We start from the raw sequence: 25483 nt of genomic DNA, 5'->3' as shown, positions 1-25483 counted from the left end.
CTCCAATGATTAACCAAGCTTATTCACTCTGCCATCCAGCTCTATGGTTACATTAACACTGCTCAACATTTACCTGCTGCTGAGGCGAGTTTTCAGATTGATGCTGGAGCAAGGGCACTTTGACGCGGATGCTGTTGAACCACCAAACCACCCTGCCGCTGAGAGGAAATGGCTTTTCATTAACGATTTATACTGCACGCACACATGAAAATAATCATTTTTATCAGTGCCAATGACGCAATCCTACAGCCAGAGCCCCAAATCCACTGAAGACTCTGTTAGTTCCTGAATTAAGTTTCGATATATATAGGGCTCTGCCCTGCACTGCCGTGGTCTACCACACCATACTTCCACTGCGACGACAGCCAAAAAAACGCCGAACCAACAGGCAGGTTGGCCAGAACGAGAAGCCCAAACAGCAGTGGCTGTTGCAGCAGAGCTATGCCTGATTTATACTTAGTAGTGTTTGGGTGTTGCACACCCATGCAACGCGTTATGAGCCTGTGCTATGCTATTTCCGCAAACCATTAAATCAGGCGTTACAAGTCATTCTGGTAATCCAGCGTTTGTCCTCCTTTCAAAATCACAATCGTCTTTTAAAAGTTGTCATTCTGTTAAATGTCAAATTCCATTTGTTTCAAAGAAAAATAAAATGTATGACCTTTCAAAACTCAAGTCTCTTTTATCCTTTTCGATCCCTCCTCCTGGTGGAGGGTGGTGGAATGACACGTTGGAATGGCTCTCCCAGCTGTCCGTCATGCTGGCAGACTGGGACTTACAGTCCCGGCAGCCAATAGAGAGTGAGCGTTGACGAGGCGGAAGTGATATGAGTCTTTGTGGACAGGCTTGAAGCCAAATGCTGTAGATGAGATAGATGATGATGGTGTATGTATGTGTTTATATGTACGTCTGTGTGTGTGTGTGTGTGTGTGTGTGTGTGTGTGTGTGTTTGTGTGTGTGCGTTTCCATGTATGTATGCATTATGTGTATATAAGTGCTTCTATGTGTTTGTGTTTGTGTGCGTGTGTGTGTGTGTGTGTGTGTGTGTGTGTGTGTGTGTGTGTGTGTGTAAATTTCCTGCCCAGGTGGTACAGTAGGTCCTGATATTTCAGGGTTCACCTCCCCAAAGGAGGAGGGGGAGGCAGTGGGGGAGGGCCTCCTCTCATCACTGGAACAAACACAAAGACATGACACGTTAGTGTGCGTCAATACACAGTAGAACCCTCTGTGTTATTTTATCAATATGTAATACCTTTGTAATACAAATGAACACTCAGGATTTTAAAATGTATATATCTACAGTATGGGATCTTGCTGTGATCGATCTGTGTGTATGCATGCGCACATGTGCGTGTGTGCGCGTGCGTGCGTGTTTGTGTGTGTGTGTGTGTGTGTGTGTGTGTGTGTGTGTGTGTGTGTGTGTGTGTGTGTGTGTGTGTGTGTGTGTGTGTGTGTGTGTGTGTGTGTGTGTGTGTGTGTGTGTGTGTGTGTGTGTGTGTGTGTGTGTGTGTGTGTGTGTGTGTGTGTGTGTGTGTGTGTGTGTGTTCATACCTTTGTTGGCCTTGCTAGGATAGATCTTGGCGAAATGCCGATACTCATCCGGAGCAGGGAAGTCATCCAGAGAATGGAAGGAATATTTGGACTCAAAGTCGTCTGGAAGAAGAAGACAGTAAAGACAAATGAGTAGAGGCCGGCGACACAGAAATGGAGGAATAGAAGAAGTAAGGAGGTAGAGGAAGGGGGGAAAAGGGAGAGAGCAGACCAAGGTATGAGCAGAGGGGAAGGAAGACACAGGAGAGAGCACAGGAGACAAAGAGGAAGGATAGAAGCATGAAGCAGGAGAGTTTTTCATTGTTTTTTCTTTAGTCATCAGAGAGGTTTGGTGTCCGTGTTCAAACACTGCGAGATACAACTAGACAAATTCATATGATTGATTCTTAAAGGACGACTTCACCCATTTTCAATATATATCTTCATATACTGTAATTGGTCCTCACTAATGCTCATGATGACATGGTACCATTGTTGTGCACTCGGTCTGTGTCTCAGAGAAGGGCTGTGTAGATTCCAGAAACCCAGTGACATCACCGTTAGTCAGGTTTTTCTTTTCAAACAAGATTTTAAATGTTTGATTTAATTTTGTATTAATGTGAGAACAATGGCTTCCTTATTATAGCATGCTAACTTTAGAGTTTCTAGTTTCTATTCGCTTGGATTCCCCATTGATGATCACTGGTATTCATGAACTGTCCACAGACCTCCTCTGAGACACAGACTGAGTAGACAAAAATGGTGCCATATTATCATGAGCATTAGTGAGGACCAATTATATGAAGATAGTTTGAAAATGTCTGAAGTCGTCCTTTAATTATATACAGAAAACATACCTGCAGATAGAAAGGCAGATGGAGAGAATACAGACAGACATGTAGATAGAGAGAACAGACAGGTGGGATAGGTAGAATACAGACAGACAGGCAGAGAGAATACAGATAGAGGCAGATTTAGTTTTACCTCGTGTGGAATATGTCATTTTGTTCTTGCACGAAGGTCTATGCCCCATATCTGTTACCGTTATAGCGATGCACCTTACGTAATGCACCAGCAGTTATTTTCTACCTTATTGCTGCACCTTATAGTCTAAAACCTGTACATCCCTGCTACTTTTTGGACCTTAGAAACCTCTGCTGTGACAATGGAGCTGATTCTGATTCTGAGATAGACAGACAGGCAGACAGACAGAGAGAACACAGAGAGACAGGTAGACAGAGAGAGACCATAGACAGGTGGCTAGAACGACAGAATACATACATACAGACAGGTAGGCAGACTCACCGACAAAGGAACGAGGGATAGAGGGAGAGTGTCCATTGCGGATGGGAGGGGGAGGCGGGGGAGGCCCAGCGGGGGTGCGGGAGGGAGGAGGAGGAGGCTTCCCCCGCGTGGGCGGGTCTGAGGACAGGGAGGGGCTACCGTGCGTCCTGTACGGAGGCGGGGGCGGGGGCGGAGCCTCGCGCCCACCGGCCCTGGACGACGGCTGGCCTGGTACTGGTGGAGCTGGGAAGGAGAGAGATGTTACAGACACCATATTTTCATTGATAAGAGTTTTTAGTGACAAAAATGCATATAGTTGCTGTCGGGGAGAATCTCCATATTCTAACTTTTTGTGTTTTGCCGTAAATTAACACCCTACTTGATCATACTACAGCGTCACATAAAAGTATCAAAAGTAGCAGATCTACAAGCTCAAAACGCAGCGCGAAGCGACGCGTTTTGAGCTTGCAAAATCTGCTTTTCACAGCAGAAAAAAAATCCTTACAGGAGCTGTTTGGTGTGTGGATTTTTCTTCTTCAACTTCACACACACACCTTGCGTCATTTGTTTTAATCTACTGTAACTTTACTCAGTGTCATTGCTTGTCACTGGTCTACGCACTGTAATAAACAAAGTTGTTGTCATTACCTGCTCCTCTTCCTGGGGCATCCCTCACTGGAGGCGGTGGTCTGTTGCCTCCCTGCTGGGAGGGGGTGGGGGAGGAGGGAGGGGGAGGAGGGGCGGGGCCTCTAGTGGGAGTGTGGCCGCCCGGCGAAGGGGCCGGCCTCTTGTTGCTAAGCGAGTTGTGTCGCTGCGGCAGCTCGGGCGCCGCCTCGGGGCTGGACGGGCCGTTGGCGACGCGGTACGGCGGAGGGGGAGGAGCCAAAGAAGAGGAAGAGGAAGCAGGGTTCCCGCCGGAGGTCGGAGGTCGTCTGCTGTTGCCGGGCGAAGGCGGCGGCTTGGCGGGCAGAGGCGGAGTGTTATTGGGCGTGGGTGGGAGGGGCTTCTCCCTATTATAGGATGAGATGGGAGGCGAGGGGGCGTTGCCACGTCGACAGAGTGGGGGAGGCGGGGGAGGGGCGGAGGAGGAGTGCTTCATGCCGGTGGGAGAAGAGGAGGGAGAGGAGGCCAGGTTGGGGAGAGAGGGACGCTGGGAGCGCGCCGTCTCCGTGGGCGACGAGGCCTGGGAGGAGGGGCCGTCCACGTCGTCGTGACGATGGCTGGGGGGGCGGGGTGGGGCGGCGGCTCGGGTGGAGGGCGAACGACCGGTCGATCCGTCTGAAACAAGCATACGTCAATAAGACATTGGGGGCCATGCACACCAAGAACGATGACTATAACAATAACTTTAAATATGTTGTTTAAAAAAATCTTTCTAAGTTAAGTGGATGGCAGAGCCCACACCACAACTATAACGACGATAGTGGTGAGCGATATCGTTTGGATCACTTTCAGAGAGATTGGATGAATGACAGAAACAGTGACATCTGGTAGGGGTAGCCTACCAACTATCAGAGTCAGATTGTGACGCTGGTGCTGAAAGATCACTCTCGTGCTCTCTCTGGCTGTGTGTGTGGGCTCCGACGTGCTTGGTGCTACCGTTTACACTACAGAGCATATCGTTCAGCAGTGTGGACGCTCACATAATTATCGTTACAGTCATCGTGTCTGGTGTGAACGGCCCCTTAACGCCCACCGGGTGTAAGCTCACCAATCAGCTACTTACCCCCTACTGGACGCAGCTTGGCAACGCCTCCGTGGAACAGCCCTCCGATTGGTGGAACAGAGCCCGAAGGGCTGCCATTGGCTGAACCAGCTCCAGACCCACCTCCTTTAGACTCTGAGAACCACAACCATTGGACAATGAGTCAAGTGTTGAGGCCCTACCAGCACACTGCTACCATTACTATGCTATGCTAATACTGCAACTACAACTACAGGTTTCACTCACTATCGTATCAATGCTACTTGAATGGGTAGATGTGGTGAGAGCATGCCACGGTGCTATGTCATGTATTTTTGTATGTTTGATGAGATGACACGAGATGGGATGCAGTGAGATGAGTAAAATTTAATGAATCGTTTACGGCCCCAGGCAGCTCCGTTTGACATCAAAAGGACAGAACACAACAAGACAAACAGTGGTAAAACATATCATATTACAATAAAGTAGAATACAGGATATTATTAGGGTGAACAATTATGCAGGAGATTGCAAAACTAAAAACGGCAATCCAATATAATTTGCAAGAGATTTAAATCTTTCATTTGAGGGTGTTCATTGTTTAAAAGAAATTTCTTCTGTGTGTAAAACGTCACATCAATGTGTATTGCAAAATATATTGAGATTGAAATGCAAAAATATAAACCAGTGAAGCTATGTAGATTTTGTGCAGTTTCGAGCCTTAAGGTACTGAATATATACACACACATGCTGTACTTTGAACCAGGTGCTTAAATATGTCTTAGGTCCATTCTGTCATCATGCGTCACCTCCACTTCGGTGAAACAGCAAAAACAAAAAGGCAGTTATCGACCGTGTGGAGCCATTTGTCAGTGCTATGCTAATAATAATAACAACAACAACTGAAAGGTCTTGTTTTGAATAATATCTCCCTCCCCTTAGCTTTGTTGTGACCTAACCTACTTATCGATCAGTTTGCAGTGAGACGTCTCAATGTCGAATGAAATATCTCTGTTTGTACTGACACTCTTCGTATGATGTCAAACTGGACAACAACGGACATTCTATAAGCACCCGCTCCACTTTGCATTCCCTCTTGCATCATGATGTATTTTGTATGTAAGGAAACGTCCATGAACAAAGACACTAACAAGCATGATCAAAAATAACATCAATAGCCTCTATGCAGGATGCTTACAACTTTTTTTCTTGCCAGCTATTCCAGTACTTGTCCTTTTTGTCTATTATGAAATAATGATAACAATTGAACCTTTATATATTCCCATAAGGAACTTAAAAAAAAACATTCCTTTAACGGTGTACGTCGTACAGTACATACATTTTCTAATACTATGATATAGTTTGAATGCTGTGGTAGAGGAGAAATAGGGAGCTAGCCACAACAAATCCAGTCTTTCGACCGATCCTAAGTATTTGAGAATTAAGATGTGCCATGTTTACAAGGCAGACAACTCTTAAGTCATTTTGACTTTGTTAAAACAGTAAATAATAATTTGGTTAATTATAAGAATGACAGCGAATAATAATAATAACAATAATAATATTAATAATAATAATAATAATAATAATAAAGCATTTATGAGGTGACATTAATCAGCGACATTAAAACACAAAATTGAAGCTTTACAGAAAACACATACATGCATCCAACAGACTGACATGAACCAATGTCCTAATGAAGACATGAGGGCATCTTACTGTAACTCAGTATCTTATTTCATTTCAATTAACAAATGTATGAAGCCTGCCTGATTTATACTTTGTCCTATGATGGTGTCGATTACTGACAATAGTCGATCTACAAGCTCACAATGTGTCATATATCGCTATTTTCGGCAAGCGACACAGCCGTACAACGGAGCATAAATTAAGCATGATATCCTGGAGAGGCAAACTTCCTCAGCTCTAATCCTTATATTTGAAATAATGTTGTTCAATATGTAGACGCAAGCAAAGTGACGTGTCAAAGATGCGTTGTGTCCCAGCTGTGATATTTCACCTGAGATAGAGCTGATTTCTAGTTCTGGTATTCTAGTTTGTTACGTGGTAGCCTAGTATCATAAGATTCAAGTTGGCCACGGTCATTTCTGTACAATTGCTAATATTAATATTAGAAAAATTGAGCGTATTACTTTAAGTGCATATAAGTGCATGTGAATCTATAACAAAGCAGAAGGTACTACTATGATGAGCAGTTTACATGAGACGACCTTACTTTTAACTTTCTTTACTTTTCTTTTTCTTTTTTTACAAACTAGCTAATGTCCTATGAATTCAAAAGAGTTTAATTCAGTTTCTTAACCCATTACAACCTGAGGCCGATACTACAAATGCCTTCTAAATCAGTAGTTCTCACACTTTCAAGATTTTTCCAAAATATCAGATGTATATATATATATATGCAATTTTTGAATAGCCAACGTATACAATCTAAAATGACACAGATGCTTTCCCGGTTTTAATAGTTACAGAGGCTTGCTTTAAAACAGCATTAGAAGTGTTTTGGGGTAGATAGATTATGTTTTTATCAGTCTACTAAATTAAAAGATGCCATGCTGACATTGGTGAAATACACCATACAGTAAGTCAGAAATAATATCAAAACCTGCCATTTGAATGATTCCATATTAACCCTCTGAATCTTGCACTGTGACTTCTGTTATGTCATCCTAAGCCCTAGAGCTGGGTAATATATCGATTATATATAATATCGGGATATGATACTAGATTTATGTGGCAAAAGGCCGTCTTTTCATGGTATTTTACACTGTACTTTCAAAAAACTGTCAAAAGTTGCCAAAAATAGACAATCTAAGCTCACAACATGTCACAATGTGACACGTTGTGGGCTTCTATATCGCTATTTTTGACAAATTAAAAAATAAATTGTAAATTATTTCCACAATATATCAACATCAATGTATTTATGGCAATGTTTCGCCCAGCCCCTTCTAACGCCTCAGCTGTCTATCCTTGCAAACAGCTACAATCATATCATTCCCGAGCAACGCCCCAGCGGATACGATTTTGGACAGGGAACGTATGGAAAGGCTGGCTAAAATAAGTGAATAAATCCAAATTAAATACAACCTTGCATCTTGCATACAGCCTATCGGTGCGTACAGTACATTGTGTGGTCTTACTCTCTAGCGATATGGGAGCGCTCCTATTGCTGGTCACCTTCTTCTGCTCTTCTGGGGAGGACTGCTGCGGTTGTTGCTGTTTTGGTTGACTTAAGTATTGGAATAACCGAATGTATGGGTGATCTACTGCTGTTGGTGTTGTAGCTGTCTTTGGTGTTTGGGTCTTACTCTCTAGCTGGGGAGCGCTGCGGTCGCTCACCACCGCCACCTTCTTCAGTTTGGTGCCATTGGAGATGTCGGAGAGCAGGGCACCGCGACCTTTGGCCTCCTCTCGGTTCAGCTTGGGAGGGGTGGTGTTGGCCTGTTGAGTGGGGGGGGTTTGCAGAGAAAGACAGGGAGGGTTGAGGCAGAAGTGGGAGGTAGTTGAGGAGGGTTGGGGGTACAAAAAGAGAGGGGATTAAGAGAGGGAAGCAAGATAAAAAATAGAAAGAGAGAGATGTGTATGTTGATAAAAGGGCTGGGCCAATAAGACCATGAGATTACATATTTTGGATATCGTAATAATGTGATATGGCAAACACTTTTCCTGGTTTTAATCACATAAGCTATATTATTTTATACATTCAAAATTTGGAAAAATGTATGCAAAAGTGTATATTATCGTCACAATGTAGATATTTATATTGTGTGTAGGTATTTGTTCAAAAAATATTGTGATATTATATTTTGTCCACATCGCCCAGCCGCCAACCCTACAGTAAGTCGATATAATGCATTATGTAATATCACATGAAACTGGAGTTGTGGGTGTCAAAACCATTCCAAAGTCATTCATTCAGTCAATATAAAACGACCATAAAACAACAGAAATAACACACTCTCCCAGCCTAGCACCATAACACTGTGTTAATAATCTACTGGTTGGTTCTGTATCAATTTGTGACTTTGTCACTTGTAGCGAGTGAGTGCACACACGAACACGCACATGCACACGCACACGCACAGTCGCAAGTCACGTCACCTCTGTAATTTCATTCATGAATCCAGGACCATTATCCACTCTCTTTTGGACCGCTTCAGGACTTCTGAACTATGTCTACCTATAGACTACAGTACTTAACAGGTCACACAATGGACCATTAATATGCACGAGTCGGCAGCTTTTGTAGCTTGGTAAAAGGTGCGAATGGGGCAGCCAATGTATCTATTGTTGTTGGTGGAGCAGATTTTTTTCTCGCCTCCGTCTTTCATCAGCTAGCCTGGGCAAGAGCTCCATTGACTGGGCCAAGGCCCGAGTGGCCCAATGGAAGCTACGCTTATGATCTGAACTGTTATTACTAAGCATTGATGGTGTGCCTTTGTGAATGGTTTGTTGGTTTACCAACCAGTTATGTTGTTATGACTCTGAAGTCATAATATGCATTTTGGGTGTATGACCTTTTGCGTTGTTTTCCCTGAAGCTGGTGCTGCAAAAAGCACAAAGTAAATTGTAAAATAAGTAGGAAATCAAGGATGTCTGCTGTAAAAAGGGAATGACGTATCCAAGATGTTTTGAAATCTCAAAGAGTGGTGGATGAAAGCAAGAAGGAAGAGTCCGAAAGAGGTAGAGGACAATGGCTGAGCAGTGTTTGACCCTTCACCCTTTCACATGATGCACGCACGCACACACACACACACACACACACACACACACACACACACACACACACACACACACACACACACACACACACACACACACACACACACACACACACACACACACACACACAGTGTTGCTGGAGCTTTTCATAAAATGTTCTCCCCAATCTAGTCGTTATGCCAATTAATTCCTCCCCACACTAACTCGGTGTGTGTGTGTGCGTGCATGTAAGGTGGCAGCATGGCTTACCTGACTGAAGGTGGGCGGAGGTGGAGGACCCCCAGGGGGAGGAGGGGGCGGGGGAGGAATGGGCATCCTGCTCTTTTTACTGTCCTGGTCCTGACCTGTAACACACACACACACACACACACACACACACACACACACACACACACACACACACACACACACACACACACACACACACACACACACACACACACACACACACACACACACACACACACACACAGTTTCTATAACTGCCTTCAAGATACTCAAGACTACAGAGACTTGTCAAACTACATCAATAACATAAAAGGCACACACAGGCACACGACACCAGAGGGAGCGCCACTGATCTCGTTCAACCCAGATTTGGCACAAACATGGGGTTAAATTCGTTCTACTACTATGCCACTAAAATGGGTAATGCCCTTCCACCAGACATCAAAAAGTGTGACTCCTTACCCTCCTTCAAAACCGCCATAAAAGTCTGAAGCCTGTCTGAAAATTGTAACTGGACCCAGTAAAGTCTAAGCTTAATGACCCCCCCTCACCCCCAAACTGTTTACTGTACATAAAATATATATGTTTTATTGCTACTAGTGTTGATGATGTCTTGTATATTAAATGTCTTGATGAATTGAAGACACAGGACCACAATGAAAACAAGCCCTATAGGCCTTTTTGTGTATTACTGAGGATACTCTCAGCACCATTGTATAATCGTACCACTGTACTATTTGCAAACTGTTAATAAAGTATTCAATCAATCAAAAATGTTATTACAATGTTTCAGAAATATTCAAAATTGTTCAGACGTAATGACCTTGTAGATCGACTATTTTCAAATAGCTGATGTATATAGGATAGGTTTAAAGTGGTTAAACTGATTTTGATGCTACATCAACTCATTTTGCTGGGGACCCCCTGGAAGCCGCTCCTCGAGGACTCGTGGTGGTCCCCACGAGTCCCCTCTTTGAGAACCACTGGTATATGGTAGAACCCCCCGCTACCATGACAATCACTGAATTCACATTCTTTAGCTAAATTGTGCAAATAAAACCAAAGCTAGGAAGCTAACACTGTATCCAATGCATGATTGGTTGTCCATTAGCTTAAATTCTCAGTGTATTGGGGTTGCAAAGCTAACTTTCTACAATAAAACCCTAGTATCATCTCCAATGTAAACGTAACGTTATATACATTATAAAGCATCTTAAAGCCAGCTCAAGTTATCCTGGGTTATCATTGCAAGCTTAGCCGAGTTAGCTAGCATCGTTAGCTTCACACGCCATCATCAATAATGGCCTGGGCTGGCTGGGAAATCACTGCAGACAGACAGACAGCTATAGCTTAAGCTTTATAACACTGTTATACTGCAACGTTATGAACACACCGGGTGTGAAATCCCTCAAAGATTCTCTCTCATATTATCACAACAACTGAGAGGATACGCAGCTGTTAAAATTAATTATCATGATGATTAAATCATCATCAATAATAACATTCCATAACAACAAGCAGCGGGGGGACATTTAACGCACATTCATCAAAACAATATCCATCATCCATGATAATAAACCGACCTGCGATGTGTTATCGGTCCATTGGGTCCAAGATCTGGTCTTTTAACTCATTATTGTAGTTATTAACTGGTGTTATAATGTTGTTGTAGCTCTGGCGTGTTGTTTAGCTGCATTCAGTAGCCATCATCATCATCATTCATGGATATCTGCAGGTTTACTCTGTAATAGCCAACAAGAAGAGAGCAGAGGAATAGTGCTGCTGCTGCTCTGCTGCACCCCGCTGTGAATGATGACAAGACTGTCTGTCACTGCATGCATCACCGTCACCGTCATACTATAACACAGTGGTTCTCAAACTTTTTCATGTCAAGGACCCCCCAAATGATGTTTTTTTTTTGGGCTGCGGACCCCTTGTCACAAAAAACGTTTTGTGTCAGGGATTTTTCAAAAATAGCAGATCTACAAGCTCATAGCAGTTAGCTTGTAGATCTGCTATTTTTGAATAGCCAATGTATAAAATATGGTTAACGTGGATAAAATGATTGTGACGCTTTATTAACCATTTTTTTGGCAGGGGACCCCCCGGACCCCACTTTGAGAACCAATGCTATAACATATAATAATAACATAATTGATATTGACACACTTGGTTCTTTTTGTATAAATGTTGACGAAACAATATCTAATTTATTTTGGTATTGGACTTACTGTCATGTATTTTGGATTTATCTTAATAATTTCCTCTTCTTTTAGAATGCATATTCAGCATGTGTTATTTGGACATTCAAAATGTAACTTATCAACTCTTATTTTTTGAAAATTTCATATTCAATGCTAAATTTGCTAAACAACGTCCAAATATTGTTGTTTTTTAAGGCCTTATTATTGTCATATCCTACTGAGAAACCTTAAAACGTTTGTACAAACACTAAAACTATGAAAACCAGAAGAATCTGAATCTGTGAAGGGTATGGCATTGCTTAAATAAAGTCTATGTATTTTGTATGTTAATATTTTGTCAATAAAAAAAAGAAATACATATGTATTACATATACACAAGATATATACTGTATAATAATACATAGTCATTAATACCACTGCGATGCATGTAGGCTACATATTATCTATCCTCAATTGGAATAAACAAGAAGACGAAAATGAGGGAAAAACTCAATGTAATATCCAGTGATGTACGGGTGCGTTCGGAAATTACGCACCGGAGCACACTCGCCTATTAGTTTGTATTGGCCAGTGCGCTCAGTGCTGTATTTTCGAACGCGCCCTCAATGTCACATCACAGTGCGTAATAAACAAATAATAAAAAGGGTTAAAGTGTTCATGGAAATGTGACTGTTTTACTTGAAGTGTGCACATCCGGTCTACAGCGGATACGGAAACGTTTTGTGTGCATGCATGTGTGTGTAGGTGTATATGACCGGATATAGTAGGCGGGCTCTAACCACCAGAGGACGCCATTGGTTGGTTGAAAGGCCCAGCTCCGTTCCGTGAGCAGAAATTGGACTTCCGGTTTTCGAGCTAGCAGAAATAAGGTTTCCGGTGGCCTTCAAAATAAGATCATACATTTTTTTTTTTTTTTTTAAAGACACAAATCTATTTTAAAAATACATTTATGATGTATGCCTTTTAAATGGCTCATACTAAAACACTTCTAAGTGGCAAGTTTTTAAAAAAAAGACACAATTGTATTTAAAAAATACATTTATGATGTACAGTATGTCTTTTTAAATGGCTTATACTAGATCACTTCGAAGTGCCAGGTTGTTCCAGTTTGAAATTGGCTATTGACCCCCATTAAATGTGCACTTAGCACAGTTTTGCACTTTAACTGGATATTGATTTGTGTGTGTTACATATATGTATTGTTTTTGTATTGTTTGTCCATTGTTGTAATAATGCTGACTGTAGGCCAGGTCACTCTTGGAAAATTATTATGATATAATATAGACCAATTATTTGTTTACTAACATTGAGCCTGGACGCACAGGTGATTGTTTCACGCAATCAATTCCCAACCTGTTTCGGGGTGCACTGGTTTCAGCACACCCCAACCCCCTCTTGTGTGTGTTGGCTAGTGAGACGCGTCCTAACGAGACCTGATATAATGGGTTTCGTTGCGCGCATACTGGCTGCACGCAGCCAGTATGACGTCGTCTGTTAAGGGGTCTATAGTTTATTGCAGAAGCAAATAAACAATGATAAAAGAGACTCTTGGAAAATTATTATGATATAATATTGTTTATTGCAGAAGCAAATAAACAATGATTAAAGAGACCACAAAATATGCTACAAATAATAATAGTAGTACAGGTGAGAAAAAAAAGAAGGATTTGGGGTTTATAAAGTTGATCTCACCTATTTAAAAACTAAAATACAATACAAATACAAATGTAATCATAAAAAAATCATAAAAACATTATATTATTTAACAACATATATACAACATGGAAACACAGCATACAAAAAGATAGAGGACAGAAATATTAGTAGATTTGTAGTCTACAACACCACACTCTCGGAAGTCAGACAGGTGTATTTGGAAAAGTGGAGGGCCGTCCAGTGAGGTCAGGGGTCAGAAAAGGTCCATTTTCAGTGCATAGACTTCACAAATTGGACGCTGGACACGAGACAGCTATTTGCCGGGGCACGTGTGACATACGCACGCGTTCAGGGAGACCCCCTCTACAACGCCACACTCTCCGCTAAGCCAGACAGGTGTATTTGGAAAAGTGGCGGGCCGTCCAGTGAGGTCAGGGGTCAGAAAACAGCTTTTTTCAGTGCATAGACTCCACAAATTGGACGCTGGACACGAGACAGCTATTTGCCGGGGCACGTGTGACATACGCACGCGTTCAGGGGGACCCTCTCTACAACGCCACACTCTCCGCTAAGCCAGACAGGTGTATCTGGAAAAGTGGCGGGCCGTCCAGTGAGGTCAGGGGTCAGAAAACAGCCATTTTCAGTGCATAGACTTCACAAATTGGGCGCTGGACACGAGACAGCTATTTGCCGGGGCACGTGTGACATACGCACGCGTTCAGGGAGACCCCCTCTACAATGCCACACTCTCCGCTAAGCCAGACAGGTGTATTTGGAAAAATGGCGGGCCGTCCAGTGAAGTCAGGGGTCAGAAAACAACTTTTTTCTGTGCATAACATCAGTGAATAACATTTAATTTAGTTTTAGAATGAAATATTTTATTCACCTGAAATGTTTGTTTTAGTGTAGTTTTAGTCGACTAAATATAATACGATTTTAGTCGACTAAATTTACAGTTGATTTTGTCGTCAAAAATGTATTTTGGCGGGCCTTGATGGCGTCGTAATAATGCTACATTTTACACTTGGTTGCATGCTGAAATTAGACAATCTACTGCTGTGACTTCACATATCAAATTAAATAAAATACCTTTTAAAAAGTCCTATTGATGTCACCTCCTTATGACTCCATAATAAATCAAACCTACTCATTGGCTTTTTGGAAGAGGACTCAAGTCCCAGGAAGTGCCACAGAATCTCATCAGGAAGTTTTAAAGCATCTTCTGTGTATACAGCACTGTTGCGTTGACCAGTTATTGATAGATGTGTGTGGATACTCCCACAAAACAGACATGGCTATGGACAAGCCTTGCTTCTATTTCAGTTTCCCAGTTTGACATCAGTATAAAATTTCAATACCATTAATAAAGGCACACACCAACATCTCGTTCTGTGTCTCTCTCCGTTCCTGAGATATGACTGATGTAACATTGACTGTGACCATGATTGTGACCTTGAGCCATTTTTATAGGGCAGCCTAGAAATCATTTCTACCAAGTTCCATGAAAATCTGCAACTCTCTTCTACACTATTATTTTGTGTTATTGTGCTTGTCATAATTAGAAACAATTGCTGGCTGTATAGGCTATTAAACGCTGACTCAAGTAACAGTCTTGCTCACTCAGAGTCAAAGTCAAATGACGGTGATAGGTATTACTATATAAACTAATGCGAGAACTGCAGTATATTTAACACAAACCCAATTTGACTCCAGTAAACAACACTGTCGTTTAACATTAAAGGGATAGTTCACCCCCAAAATGACATTTTTTTCTATTGATTACACACCCCATGGTGACTTGAATTCATGGAGATCTTTTTAGTTTTTGTCGCATTCCTAAGCCAATAATATGATGACCGGCGGCAGCTAATGGCGTCTCCTACCATTAGCATCTTTACGCCGGTTATCAAATTATTGGCTTAGGAATGCAACAAAAATAAAAAATTCAAGGCTTCATAGGGTGTGTTGATAGAAAATAAGTTATTTTTTGGGTGAACTATCCCTTTACAATAGTGTACATGTTTTGTAAGTGACTATAGCAGAACCCCACAATTTTTAACATTCACAATTATAAAGAATATACATAATGAATAAAAATAAACCTTTTTAAGTGCATACTTTTAGTGGCATGTCTATTACATGTGTACCATCTTAATATAAATCAGGTAATGGATGTGGAGCCATTTCAAAATGTGACATTTTCAAAGAGAACTCTGGAACTAATCTGAACAAGAATCAAGAGGGATTTATTTGTCACTTACTCAATACAGGTACAAGCAGTGAAATGTTGGGACCCGTTTCTACAGAGACTGTGCTAACACAACCAATGTCTTTTTAAAATGATAGATAACATAAATAAAATGAAAGTACAGATGGAATGGCATGTATGATAAACCTCTTAAAACATGTATGATAATCTGTAGCAGCAGTGCCAAATGTGCAAAAATAGAAGACAGCAACGCATTGCAGGCTTGCAGGCTTATGCAAAGGCTAAAATGTAATTAGATACCATGTTATGTAGACAGATGCCAGGCCATTGTTGACCTGGCATCCAATAGTTTGAGTACAGATTATAGATTTTTTGGGGGGATAGGGGGCGTTGGGGGGTTAGACTGATGATTCTTGGTTTACATATGATCCTAGATTACTATTTCTATGCATTTGATGTATTACCTTGCTTACTGTAAATCGCTCTGGATTAAGAGCGTCTGCTAAATGCCTAAATGCCTAAATGCCTAAATTGTAAATCGCATTGTGAGCTTGTATATCGCCTATTTTAACTATTTTAAAATAGTCCCAGTCCAACACGTACAATCCCAGTCGGCAAAGTGTCACCTGGTACTACCAGGTGACCAATTGACACTTATTTGCACAATGTGCACTGACAAGTGATTCTGACGTATATCTGCATGCGTCTATTTTCACTATTTCAAAAATGTTTTAGAGAGAGGGGGTCTGAAAATGGCTGTTATCTGACCCCTGACCTCACTGGACGGCGGAGAGTGTGGCGTTGTAGAGGGGGTCTCCCCGAATGCGTGCGTATGTCACAAGTGTTGGCATCCCCGGCCGCCTCCGGTCCAGTGTCCAATTTGTATAGGCTATGCACTGTAAACGGCACTTTTCTGACCTCTGACCTCACTGGACGGTCTTTTTTTTACACCTCTCCCGCTTAGCGGACAGTGTGGCATTGTAGAGGGGGTCTCCCCGAACGCGTGTGTATGTCACAAGTGCTGGCATCGGCAGCCGTCTCCGGTCCAGTGTCCACTATTGTCTGAAAATGTCAGAAAAGGGCACTTTTCTGACCTCTGACCTCACTGGACGGTCCGCCACACTTTTTTTTACACCTCTCCCGCTTAGCGGAGAGTGTGGCAGTGTAGAGGGGGTCTCCCCGAACGCGTGAGTATGTCACAAGTGCTGGCATCGGCAGCCGTCTCCGGTCCAGTGTCCACTATTGTCTGAAAATGTCAGAAAAGGGCACTTTTCTGACCTCTGACCTCACTGGACGGTCCGCCACACTTTTTTTTACACCTCTACCGCTTAGCGGAGAGTGTGGCAGTGTAGAGGGGGTCTCCCCGAACGCGTGTGTATGTCACAAGTGCTGGCATCGGCAGCCGTCTCCGGTCCAGTGTCCACTATTGTCTGAAAATGTCAGAAAAGGGCACTTTTCTGACCTCTAACCTCACTGGACGGCCCGCCACACTTTTTTTTACACCTCTCCCACTTAGCGGAGAGTGTGGCAGTGTAGAGGGGGTCTCCCCGAACACGTGTGTATGTCACAAGTGCTGGCATCGGCAGCCGTCTCCGGTCCAGTGTCCACTATTGTCTGAAAATGTCAGAAAAGGGCACTTTTCTGACCTCTGACCTCACTGGACGGTCCGCCACACTTTGTTTTACACCTCTCCCGCTTAGCGGAGAGTGTGGCGTTGTAGAGGGGGTCTCCCCGAACGCGTGTGTATGTCACAAGTGCTGGCATCGGGAGCCGTCTCCGGTCCAGTGTCCACTATTGTCTGAAAATGGCAGAAAAGGGCACTTTTCTGAACTCTGACCTCACTGGACGGTCCGCCACACTTTTTTTTACACCTCTCCCGCTTAGCGGAGAGTATGGCGTTGTAGAGGGGGTCTCCCTGAACGCGTGTGTATGTCACAAGTGCTGGCATCGCCAGCCGTCTCCGGTTTCTGGTTTCTTTTTACTCTAGAGGATACTCTTATTCTGAAGAGATCGTCAACCGGAAGTCTTATTTCTGCTCCGTTATTTCTGCTCATGGAACACAGCTGAAAGGAGCTCACGAGCAGATACGTCATACTCTAACCTCCAATCACATCACACACTGTACCGCCGATATTTGAAAACAGAAATGGCCGTGGAACGGTAGGCTCTTCAAAGACATATATCACATTTTAAACACATAATGGTTAACATTATCTCAATGCGCTAGTTGTACTAAGTATTAATGTATGTGTCTCTAACATACATTATATTATAGCTGCTTATTTTGACTCAACTGCCCGTTTACAAGAACAATAAGCTGCTAAACGATGCATTCATTGGAAACAACAACAGAATCCAAACTGCGCAACTGGAGATTTTGTGACCCTTTTCTGTAACATGTTATGAAACGGTTCCATATCATACGTGTACAATTTAATGTTGTTTTTTCTTCTATTGTATCTTTTATGTATGCTGGCATATTGCCGCAAGCAACTGCAAATGCTACAAAGATGCAGATAACATAGCATTTACGTTGCTTGTGGCTAACTGGTTATATATTACGTCAGTACAGTCTCAGTCAGTGCAGTGGTAAAAAGTAACTAAGTACATCAAGTAACTGTACTAACGTAAAATTTTGAGGTATTTTTTTTACTTTCTTCAGTATTTACAAATGTTCAATACCTTTACTTCTACCCCACTACATCTCAGAGGAAAATATTGTACTTTTTACTCCACTACAATTTGTGTGAAAACTTCAGTTACTAGTTACTTTTGTAGATTTCGATTATTATTATAAACAAACAGACGTGAACCACTTCAGCCCTATATACATTCCGGCCATTTGAAAATAGCCGATCTACAAGCTCACAATTGTCTTTGCTTGTTGTGGTAGGGTGCTGGAGAGATGTGACCCTGCTCTCCTGGACCTGTATGGAGACTCAGAGCAGACCGACGACTATGTGACTGATACTGACTCCAGAATGATAGTATGTCTGTCTGTCTGTCTGTCTCCCATCCTGTTCATCTGTATGTCTCCATGTTCCTCTGTCTGTCTGTCTCCATGTTCCTCTGTCTGTCTGTCTGTCTCCCATCCTGTTCATCTGTCTGTCTCCATGTTCCTCTGTCTGTCTGTCTCCATGTTCATCTGTCTGTCTCCCTCCCTGTTCCCCTGTCTGTCTGTCTGTCTGTCTGTCTGTCTGTCTGTCTGTCTGTCTGTCTCCCTCCCTGTTCCCCTGTCTGTCTGTCTCTCTCCCTGTTCCTCTGTCTGTCTGTCTCCATGTTACTCTGTCTGTTTCTCCCTCCCTGTTCCCCTGTCTGTCTGTCTGTCTGTCTGTCTGTCTGTCTGTCTGTCTCCCTGTTCCCCTGTCTGTCTGTCTCTCTCCCTGTTCCTCTGTCTGTCTGTCTCATATTACTCTCCCTCCCCGTTCCTCCGTCTGTCTGTCTGTCTGTCTCCATGTTTATCTGTCTGTCTGTCTCCATGTTCATCTGTCTGTCTCCATGTTCATCTGTCTGTCTCCATGTTTATCTGTCTGTCTGTCTCCATGTTCATCTGTCTGTCTCCATGTTTATCTGTCTGTCTCGCTGTTTATCTAACATTGTCTGCCTGTCATTCTGAACTGAAGGCTTTCTCAGTGATCAGTAATCTGTGATTCTCTCTACGTGTGTGTGTGTGTGTGTGTAGGATCGGCGTCGTATGCAGAAGGTTCTGTTCTGTCAGATGTCTGTTCTGGACTCCATGATATCTGTGCTGGAGGGACTGGAATGTCCACGGAAACTGCTGAGCGAGCCTCGTCCGGCTAACCCTGGTACAGTGCTCGATCGCCCGCTTACTCAACCTTGAAATCACAGCGCCACACACACACACTCACTCAGTACTCACTCATACCCTTATGTCTTACCAGTGTGTGTGTGTGTTAACAGACAACAAAGCACGTACCAGGTGGAAGGCTGTGAAGGCGCAGGTCAAAGCCGAGGTTGAAGAGATGGAGAGTCTGATCAACTCACTGCAGAGCAAGGTGGAGCAGATTGACACCAAACGACACACACTTAAGCAGCTGGTCCAGGAACTACAGAAAAAGGTCCCACACTCCCGCACACACGTCCATAATCCATATACTGTACAACAAAATATATGGCCAAAGTGGAAATGTGAGATAGTTGTAAACGATGCTTGAGCTGTGACCTTTGAACTGCCGCAGCCAATTTTGAAAGCTAATATTGCAAAATCAACAAATGTATCCGCTCATTTTTTGTTTTCATTAACTTTTTATCAATCCCTTTGAGATGGTAGAGTTGATTATTTAATTACCTCCGTGAATAGCTTTCCTCTCTTTGGCTACATTGTCGGACAATAGTGTCCACACCACAGACCACACTTGTAAATCCTGTGACTTTTAGTCATACAAGCAGGTTTTGTTCTTTTTCCAGTGTGAACAACACAGTACAGACTTAAAACTCACTTAGAATCAGTATACAAGCTACAAGAAAGAACTGAATGGTCAGTCGGTGATGAGAAGCGAGACCGCTGAATGATGCTCATGGGGATATAATATACCGTACATGTTTCTGTTGAAACTTGTCAAACATTCAACCATGTGGAACGCAAATGTTCTGAGTCTGACCTCCCTATTTCAGTCACATTGAAGCTCAGGGGCCCTTTGGGAACAGTGGTTCTCATCTCATCTTATGGCCCCAGAGGCTTGGCCCTACTACCAGTGTTGTATTCTCCCTGGTATTTAAATCCTCCTCCTCCTCTCCTACAGAAAGAGATGAGTGAGCAGTTGGAACAGCGCCTGCAGAAGGCCCAAAATGCGTTGCACGCGTGTGAAGGTCAGCTGTCAAATCTCGGGGGAGAGTCGGAGACGTTGCTTGGTTACCTTGCCAACTGGCAGGTGCTTCAAGACGAGTAAGTTACGGGGCAGCTTTGCTGTGTGTTTGTCCATCTGTATCTCTGTGTGTATGTTAGCCTGAGTACTTACAGTATGTGTGTGCTAAAGAGCTAGTGTTCTGCACTCGGTGTGGGGGTGGGGGGGGTGGGGGGGCACATATTGTAGTCATTAGTGTGTTTGTATGGATCATTGGTTCCCAACCTGGGGTTCGGGGCGCCAAAGTTCACAGGGGGTGCGTGGGGCCTTCTCTCTTTGGAGGCATAGTCCAACATTGTAAACATTTTGCACAAAACCACTTGGACTAGAGGTGTGTGTATGTATGCACGAGTATTTGCATTACTGATCACTGTGTCATTATCCAGGCTCCAGGGTTATGTGACGGCCACCCACGAGATGTTGCTTTACAAGATAGTCTCAGTCAGCCAGTCAGAGCTCTGCCTTGAGCTGGGGCCATCATGTAACAGCCACTCCACCAAGCTGGAGCCGCTAAAGCTGTCGGTAACCTGGAGCCACGACGAGCGCTTCAGACTGCAGGTAAATACCACAACTACTGCTATTATTAGTGCTATTACTATTGCTACTGCTGTCATGAGATAAGGTGCAACAATATAAAAATAACAAATAACCATTGATGTGGGTGGTGTAGTATTAGTAGCTACTACCAGCGTGATATAACTATGAGAGTGACGACACTAGCGTTGACTCCCATTGTAAGAATGGAATGCGGAAGTTCTCTTTCAATCTCAATGAGGAAGTTCCAATGTTTGGAACTACAGGAGGCAACATCCCGCTTTGCGGCGAGCTCAAAGTGTGACGCAACTCTCTCTTCTACGATCTGGCTAGTGGCTACTACTAGTACTAATACCACCCCAGCTTAATTTGTTCATAAATGGGAGTTTGTGAAAGGACAAATGGAGAGGAAATTGCAACGAGGTACAAAACTCAATATGTATTCAAAACAAACTGAACAGACAGTAAAACCTTCTGTACATTTCTGTTTACTTTGTGCAGACTTCATTTACATGTAGTCGACTGTAGATTTTTAGGTGTATGGGCAGAGAGCTGTCTTAATGTCTCTGACTGTCTGTCTCTCCCTATTCTCTCGTTCTCTCTCTCTATACCCCCTCTCTGTAGGTGAGAGGAGGTAGAGCAGGCATCATGGAAGAGTGTGTTGATGGCCGTATGTCTCAACTGAGTGCCACCCTGGTGGAGGTGACGGAGCGCTACACCAGTCAAAAGGACATGCTGGCTGAGATACAGGCCCTGCATGCTAGGTTGGTAGTGCATTGCACAAGTTTTTTTTTTTTTGCCTCCCATTTTATGCATTTCTAATACCCTAAGTCATTTGTCTTTATGTTGGGGACAGGGATGAACTCCCGGGACAAAATGGTCTCCAAAGCCCCCACCTCTGTCCTGACTGCCAATAATGCATACACATATACGCAGGTTTCCATTTGCACACAACAAAAGAGTGCTCCACTCCAGGCTCTTCCACATACTAATCAAAATAAAGATGCTGTGATTACCAAATATAATGCCTTAAAGTTTTCCATGGCAAATTGATAACTTGTTATTTAATGATCTGAACATAGGCCTACTCTATGTCAGATTCAAATGCTGTGTATATGTAAACAGTCAAAACATAGGCCTACATACATAATTATCACACATTATAGGCTAAAGCAATATATTCATTACTGTTAATAACCCTCCATTATTCTTTTCAATAACCATTAACCAACCACCACATCTTTCAAATTTAAATGGGTAAAACGGGTACTGGTTGTGCCCAACTGCCCATAGTCTTATTATTGTGCAAAATAGGCATGCATGGATGAAACCTACTGAGCTAATCCTTTCTTTACTGCACATTGTCACACCAGAACCATATCCAAATAAGCCCATGGTGCGGCATGATTAGTGTTGAGCTCCAAATGTCAAGAGCCAAACTTGAGGCTCTTATCGCCAACCCGTTTAAGCTCTCAAGGGACATGGAAAACCACAAGTCATTTTTTTATGAGCTTAATTTTACACATTTCTAAGACCCTAGTCATTTACATTTGTGTCACGGAAGGGTGAACTGTACACTTGTTTTGTTTCACTCGACATCCTGGTATGTGCATGTTTGAAACGGGCAATAAGCCATTCCATCCACCACAGCTTGCCAACTCTGACTGTGCGCTTGGGCTGCAGAAGCCCAGTATTGGCTCGCCTCCAAGCAACAATAGCATCAAGGGACAGACAAAACCATAATTTTTCAGGGAGGGGAAAGTAAAATTGTTTTAAGACTTCTATGTCAAGGAAAATTAGGAAGATAAAAAAAAACAATATTTTATGTGATCACAAATGCTGTATATATTCTTAACAGATTTGTATTTTTTGACAATTATTCCATCAGAGTATTTGGAGGTTGGGTGCACTGTTGGGCTCCCCTGCCCAGCCAGGGCCTGGGTTCAGTGGACCCGGTTGCCTCCCTGTTGGCGGCCCTGGGTTAGGACTATTACTGGCTCCCAAACTGAGGTCTGGGTCTGGCCCTCTCAGACAGAAGTCCTAGCTAGAACTCCAGGGCCTTCCCGACCAAATAAGGAATAGCTTTCTTAACCAGTGAACAGTCATTACCATTTAATCTTGCCTTGGGTTTGAATTGCCACTCAAAAATTGAGTTTATATGTAGTGAATACAAAATTGTGCCGTTTTAACTAGAGATGTACCAATACAATTTTTTTTCCATTCGATACCCACAACATGGGTATCGTTCAATACAGAGTACCGATCCGATATGTGTACGGTAATTTAACAAATCTTGGACAGTGGTTCTCAAAGTGGGGTCCAGGGACCATCTGGGCTCCTTGAGGGGTTCCAAAGGGACCCTTGCAGGTCTGTAACTCTGAGAGTGTACAAATGGAACACTCTCAGAGTTATGTGGGTCCTTGAAAGAACCACTTGAGAACCACTGATCTAGAAAAAAGAGAAATTCCATGAATAATTGTTAATGTGCATCTACAAGTTAGTAAAATTATAATGTAAAATAGTATAGTAAGAGTATAAAACAGTCGTGCAACATCAGCTGAAGCAATCAAAATATGTAAATTATTACATGTAAATGAAATATCATGTTATAAATGACATGGTGTCGGAATGGCATAGACTGGCATACTCGCTGATACTGATACCAGCATTTTAGGCAGTATCGGTATCGGAACAACACCAGTTTGAATTAATTGTATTCTGTGTGTGTGTCCCCAGTTTTGCCATAGACTGGCGTCCTGCCGAGAGGCAGTTAATGTATCTGAAGTCAGCCTCAGTCATCTGTATTCTGGAGGTGGAAATGGGATACCCCACTGCAGGACAGGCCACACTGCTGTCTGTACGCAAAGACACACAACTTATAGACACGGCGCTGCTACAGGTAACAACTGTTTTCGTTTTGAGCTTGTAGATCTGCTACTTCTGAATTTGAATCCTGAAAAGTAACAGTTTTGGAACATAATGAGGTACCACCCGACAGAGACGAGATATATATATAGCTAAAATATAAAATGATACGGATGCTTTCCCGGTTTTAATGGGTTAAATGTAAATAAACGTATTGAAGGATGCTGCAAGACAAAGTGACTTGATATTATTACGTTTAGTCATTATATAGAGCTGTGGTTCTCAAACATTTTCATGTCAAGGACCCCCAAAATGATATGTATTTGGCTGTGTAGTATAAAATATGGTTAGAGTGGTTAAAATGATTGTGATGCTATATTAACTACTTTTGCTGGGGACCCCCTGGAACCCCCCCCCCCCCCAAGGACCCCTGGGGGTCCCCGGACCCCACTTTGAGAACCAATGATATAGAGTACCTGTTAAGTTGTGGACTGCTTTGATTTCAGCCTCCCAAGGACAACCTGGATCTGACAGCGTGGTTGGTCTTCCTCAGTTCCTGCCCCCTCATCTGACCTGTATGTTAAATAGTCCTTTCTGTCACTTTTCTTCTTTATTCTTTTTATGTCTTATCTCTTTTTTTGTTCTCTCCTCAACACCCATTCCCTCTATCTTGCTCTGTAACATTTTAATGTTGTTTTTAATTGCTCCACAAGGGGGCAGTCTGTGACCTGGTATTGTAGTTAATAAACCTTCACATTGAGACTGTCTTTGGTTGTATGTAAAGATTATATTAGTTTTTTTGGGGGGAAACAACCTTTTATCATTCAGTTTAACTAAAATGCACATAAAAAATGTCTATTTGACAGACTTATTTAATTTTGTCAAAGTTTTGTGTGATCTCACGATGTAAGGTGATACATTACGTTAAGATTTGTCTCAATATTGTCACGCTACACCAGGGGTCTTCAACCTTTTCAGGCCAAGGACCCCCTAGCTGAGAGATAGATGAAGCAGGGACCCCCTCTATATTGTATAACATTTTGTTTTAGATTCAACTTTTTTTGTTTACGTTTACTGTTCTTTTTTCCCTCTACACCTATAGCTCTTTGCCAAAAATAGCCGATCTACAAGCTCACAATGCCTCGCAGCGCGAGGCGTTGTGAGCTTGTAGAGTTCTACTAAAGTTCTACTCAGAAAAGGGATGCTAGGGTTCAAGTGGTTAAGGTAAAAAAAAAAAATCATATTACACAAAGATTTGGCGGCCCCCCTGTAGCAACTCTAAGGACCCCCTAGGGGTCCCGGACCCCCTGTTGAAGACCCCTGTGCTACACAATTCAAAAATGAATGTATTTATTTAAGGTTAAAGACACTCTACTTTTATTTACAAATTTGGCAGATACATTGAAGATTACTTTTGTCTTTCAGTATCTCAATGTCTAATTTGTTATTGTAGGGAAATCTTATCATTATTGAAGAAGTCGATCTACTGCCCAGCACTAAATATTCTCCAAAAGTTCTCCAAATAGCAGATTTACACCACAAAGTGTTGCACCGCGACACGTTGTGAGTGTGTAGATCTGCTTTTTTTTGCTACTTTTATGTGGCACTGTAGTTTGATGAAGTGGGGCATTATTTTATAAAACAAACAAAGTTGAAATATGGAGATATGAGGTTTCTG

At 42.7% G+C, this 25483-nt stretch overlaps 2 protein-coding genes across 3 annotated transcripts; one reads left to right on the top strand and one right to left on the bottom strand.

The window, feature by feature from the left end:
• Positions 1-545: 545 nt before the first annotated feature.
• On the bottom strand, positions 546-11259 carry wipf2b (WAS/WASL interacting protein family, member 2b). 2 transcript variants are annotated; one of them, XM_084071759.1, is made up of 8 exons: positions 11056-11259; positions 9494-9588; positions 7663-7963; positions 4541-4654; positions 3463-4092; positions 2836-3057; positions 1552-1653; positions 546-1168 (listed from the first exon to the last, which is right to left on the bottom strand). In XM_084071759.1, exons 2-8 carry the CDS (start codon positions 9557-9559, stop codon positions 1116-1118), a joined length of 1488 nt encoding a protein of 495 aa, XP_083927885.1. In that variant the 5' UTR covers positions 9560-9588; positions 11056-11259; the 3' UTR covers positions 546-1115. The 2 variants fall into 2 exon arrangements, with proteins under 2 accessions (XP_083927885.1, XP_083927886.1); XM_084071760.1 differs by having other exon boundaries at positions 7831-7963.
• Positions 11260-17681: 6422 nt separating this feature from the next.
• LOC311056200 (uncharacterized protein) lies at positions 17682-24565 on the top strand. Its single transcript, XM_084072649.1, has 9 exons — positions 17682-17701; positions 18435-18528; positions 19224-19347; positions 19463-19620; positions 20305-20447; positions 20793-20964; positions 21565-21704; positions 23677-23839; positions 24312-24565. The coding sequence occupies exons 1-9, from the start codon at positions 17688-17690 to the stop codon at positions 24375-24377; spliced, it is 1074 nt and encodes a 357-aa protein (XP_083928775.1). The 5' UTR covers positions 17682-17687; the 3' UTR covers positions 24378-24565.
• Positions 24566-25483: the final 918 nt, after the last annotated feature.

The sequence above is a fragment of the Gymnoscopelus microlampas genome (genome assembly GCF_963454915.1).
Source record: "Gymnoscopelus microlampas genome assembly, chromosome: 11".
Taxonomy (NCBI): Eukaryota; Metazoa; Chordata; class Actinopteri; order Myctophiformes; family Myctophidae; genus Gymnoscopelus; species Gymnoscopelus microlampas.
Note: the sequence above shows the minus strand (reverse complement) of the source record. Positions and strands in the feature narration are given on the sequence as shown.

Coding starts and splice junctions, on each gene's coding strand:
- LOC311056200 (XM_084072649.1), top strand. Junction 19,621..20,304: donor TCCAGGAACTACAGAAAAAG/GTCCCACACTCC, acceptor CCTCTCCTACAG/AAAGAGATGAGTGAGCAGTT. Junction 23,840..24,311: donor TAGACACGGCGCTGCTACAG/GTAACAACTGTT, acceptor CTTTGATTTCAG/CCTCCCAAGGACAACCTGGA.
- wipf2b (XM_084071759.1), bottom strand. CDS start 9,559: ATGCCCATTCCTCCCCCGCCCCCTCCTCCCCCTGGGGGTCCTCCACCT. Junction 1,654..2,835: donor TATCCCTCGTTCCTTTGTCG/GTGAGTCTGCCT, acceptor TTCTTCTTCCAG/ACGACTTTGAGTCCAAATAT. Junction 1,169..1,551: donor TCCTAGCAAGGCCAACAAAG/GTATGAACACAC, acceptor TGTTTGTTCCAG/TGATGAGAGGAGGCCCTCCC.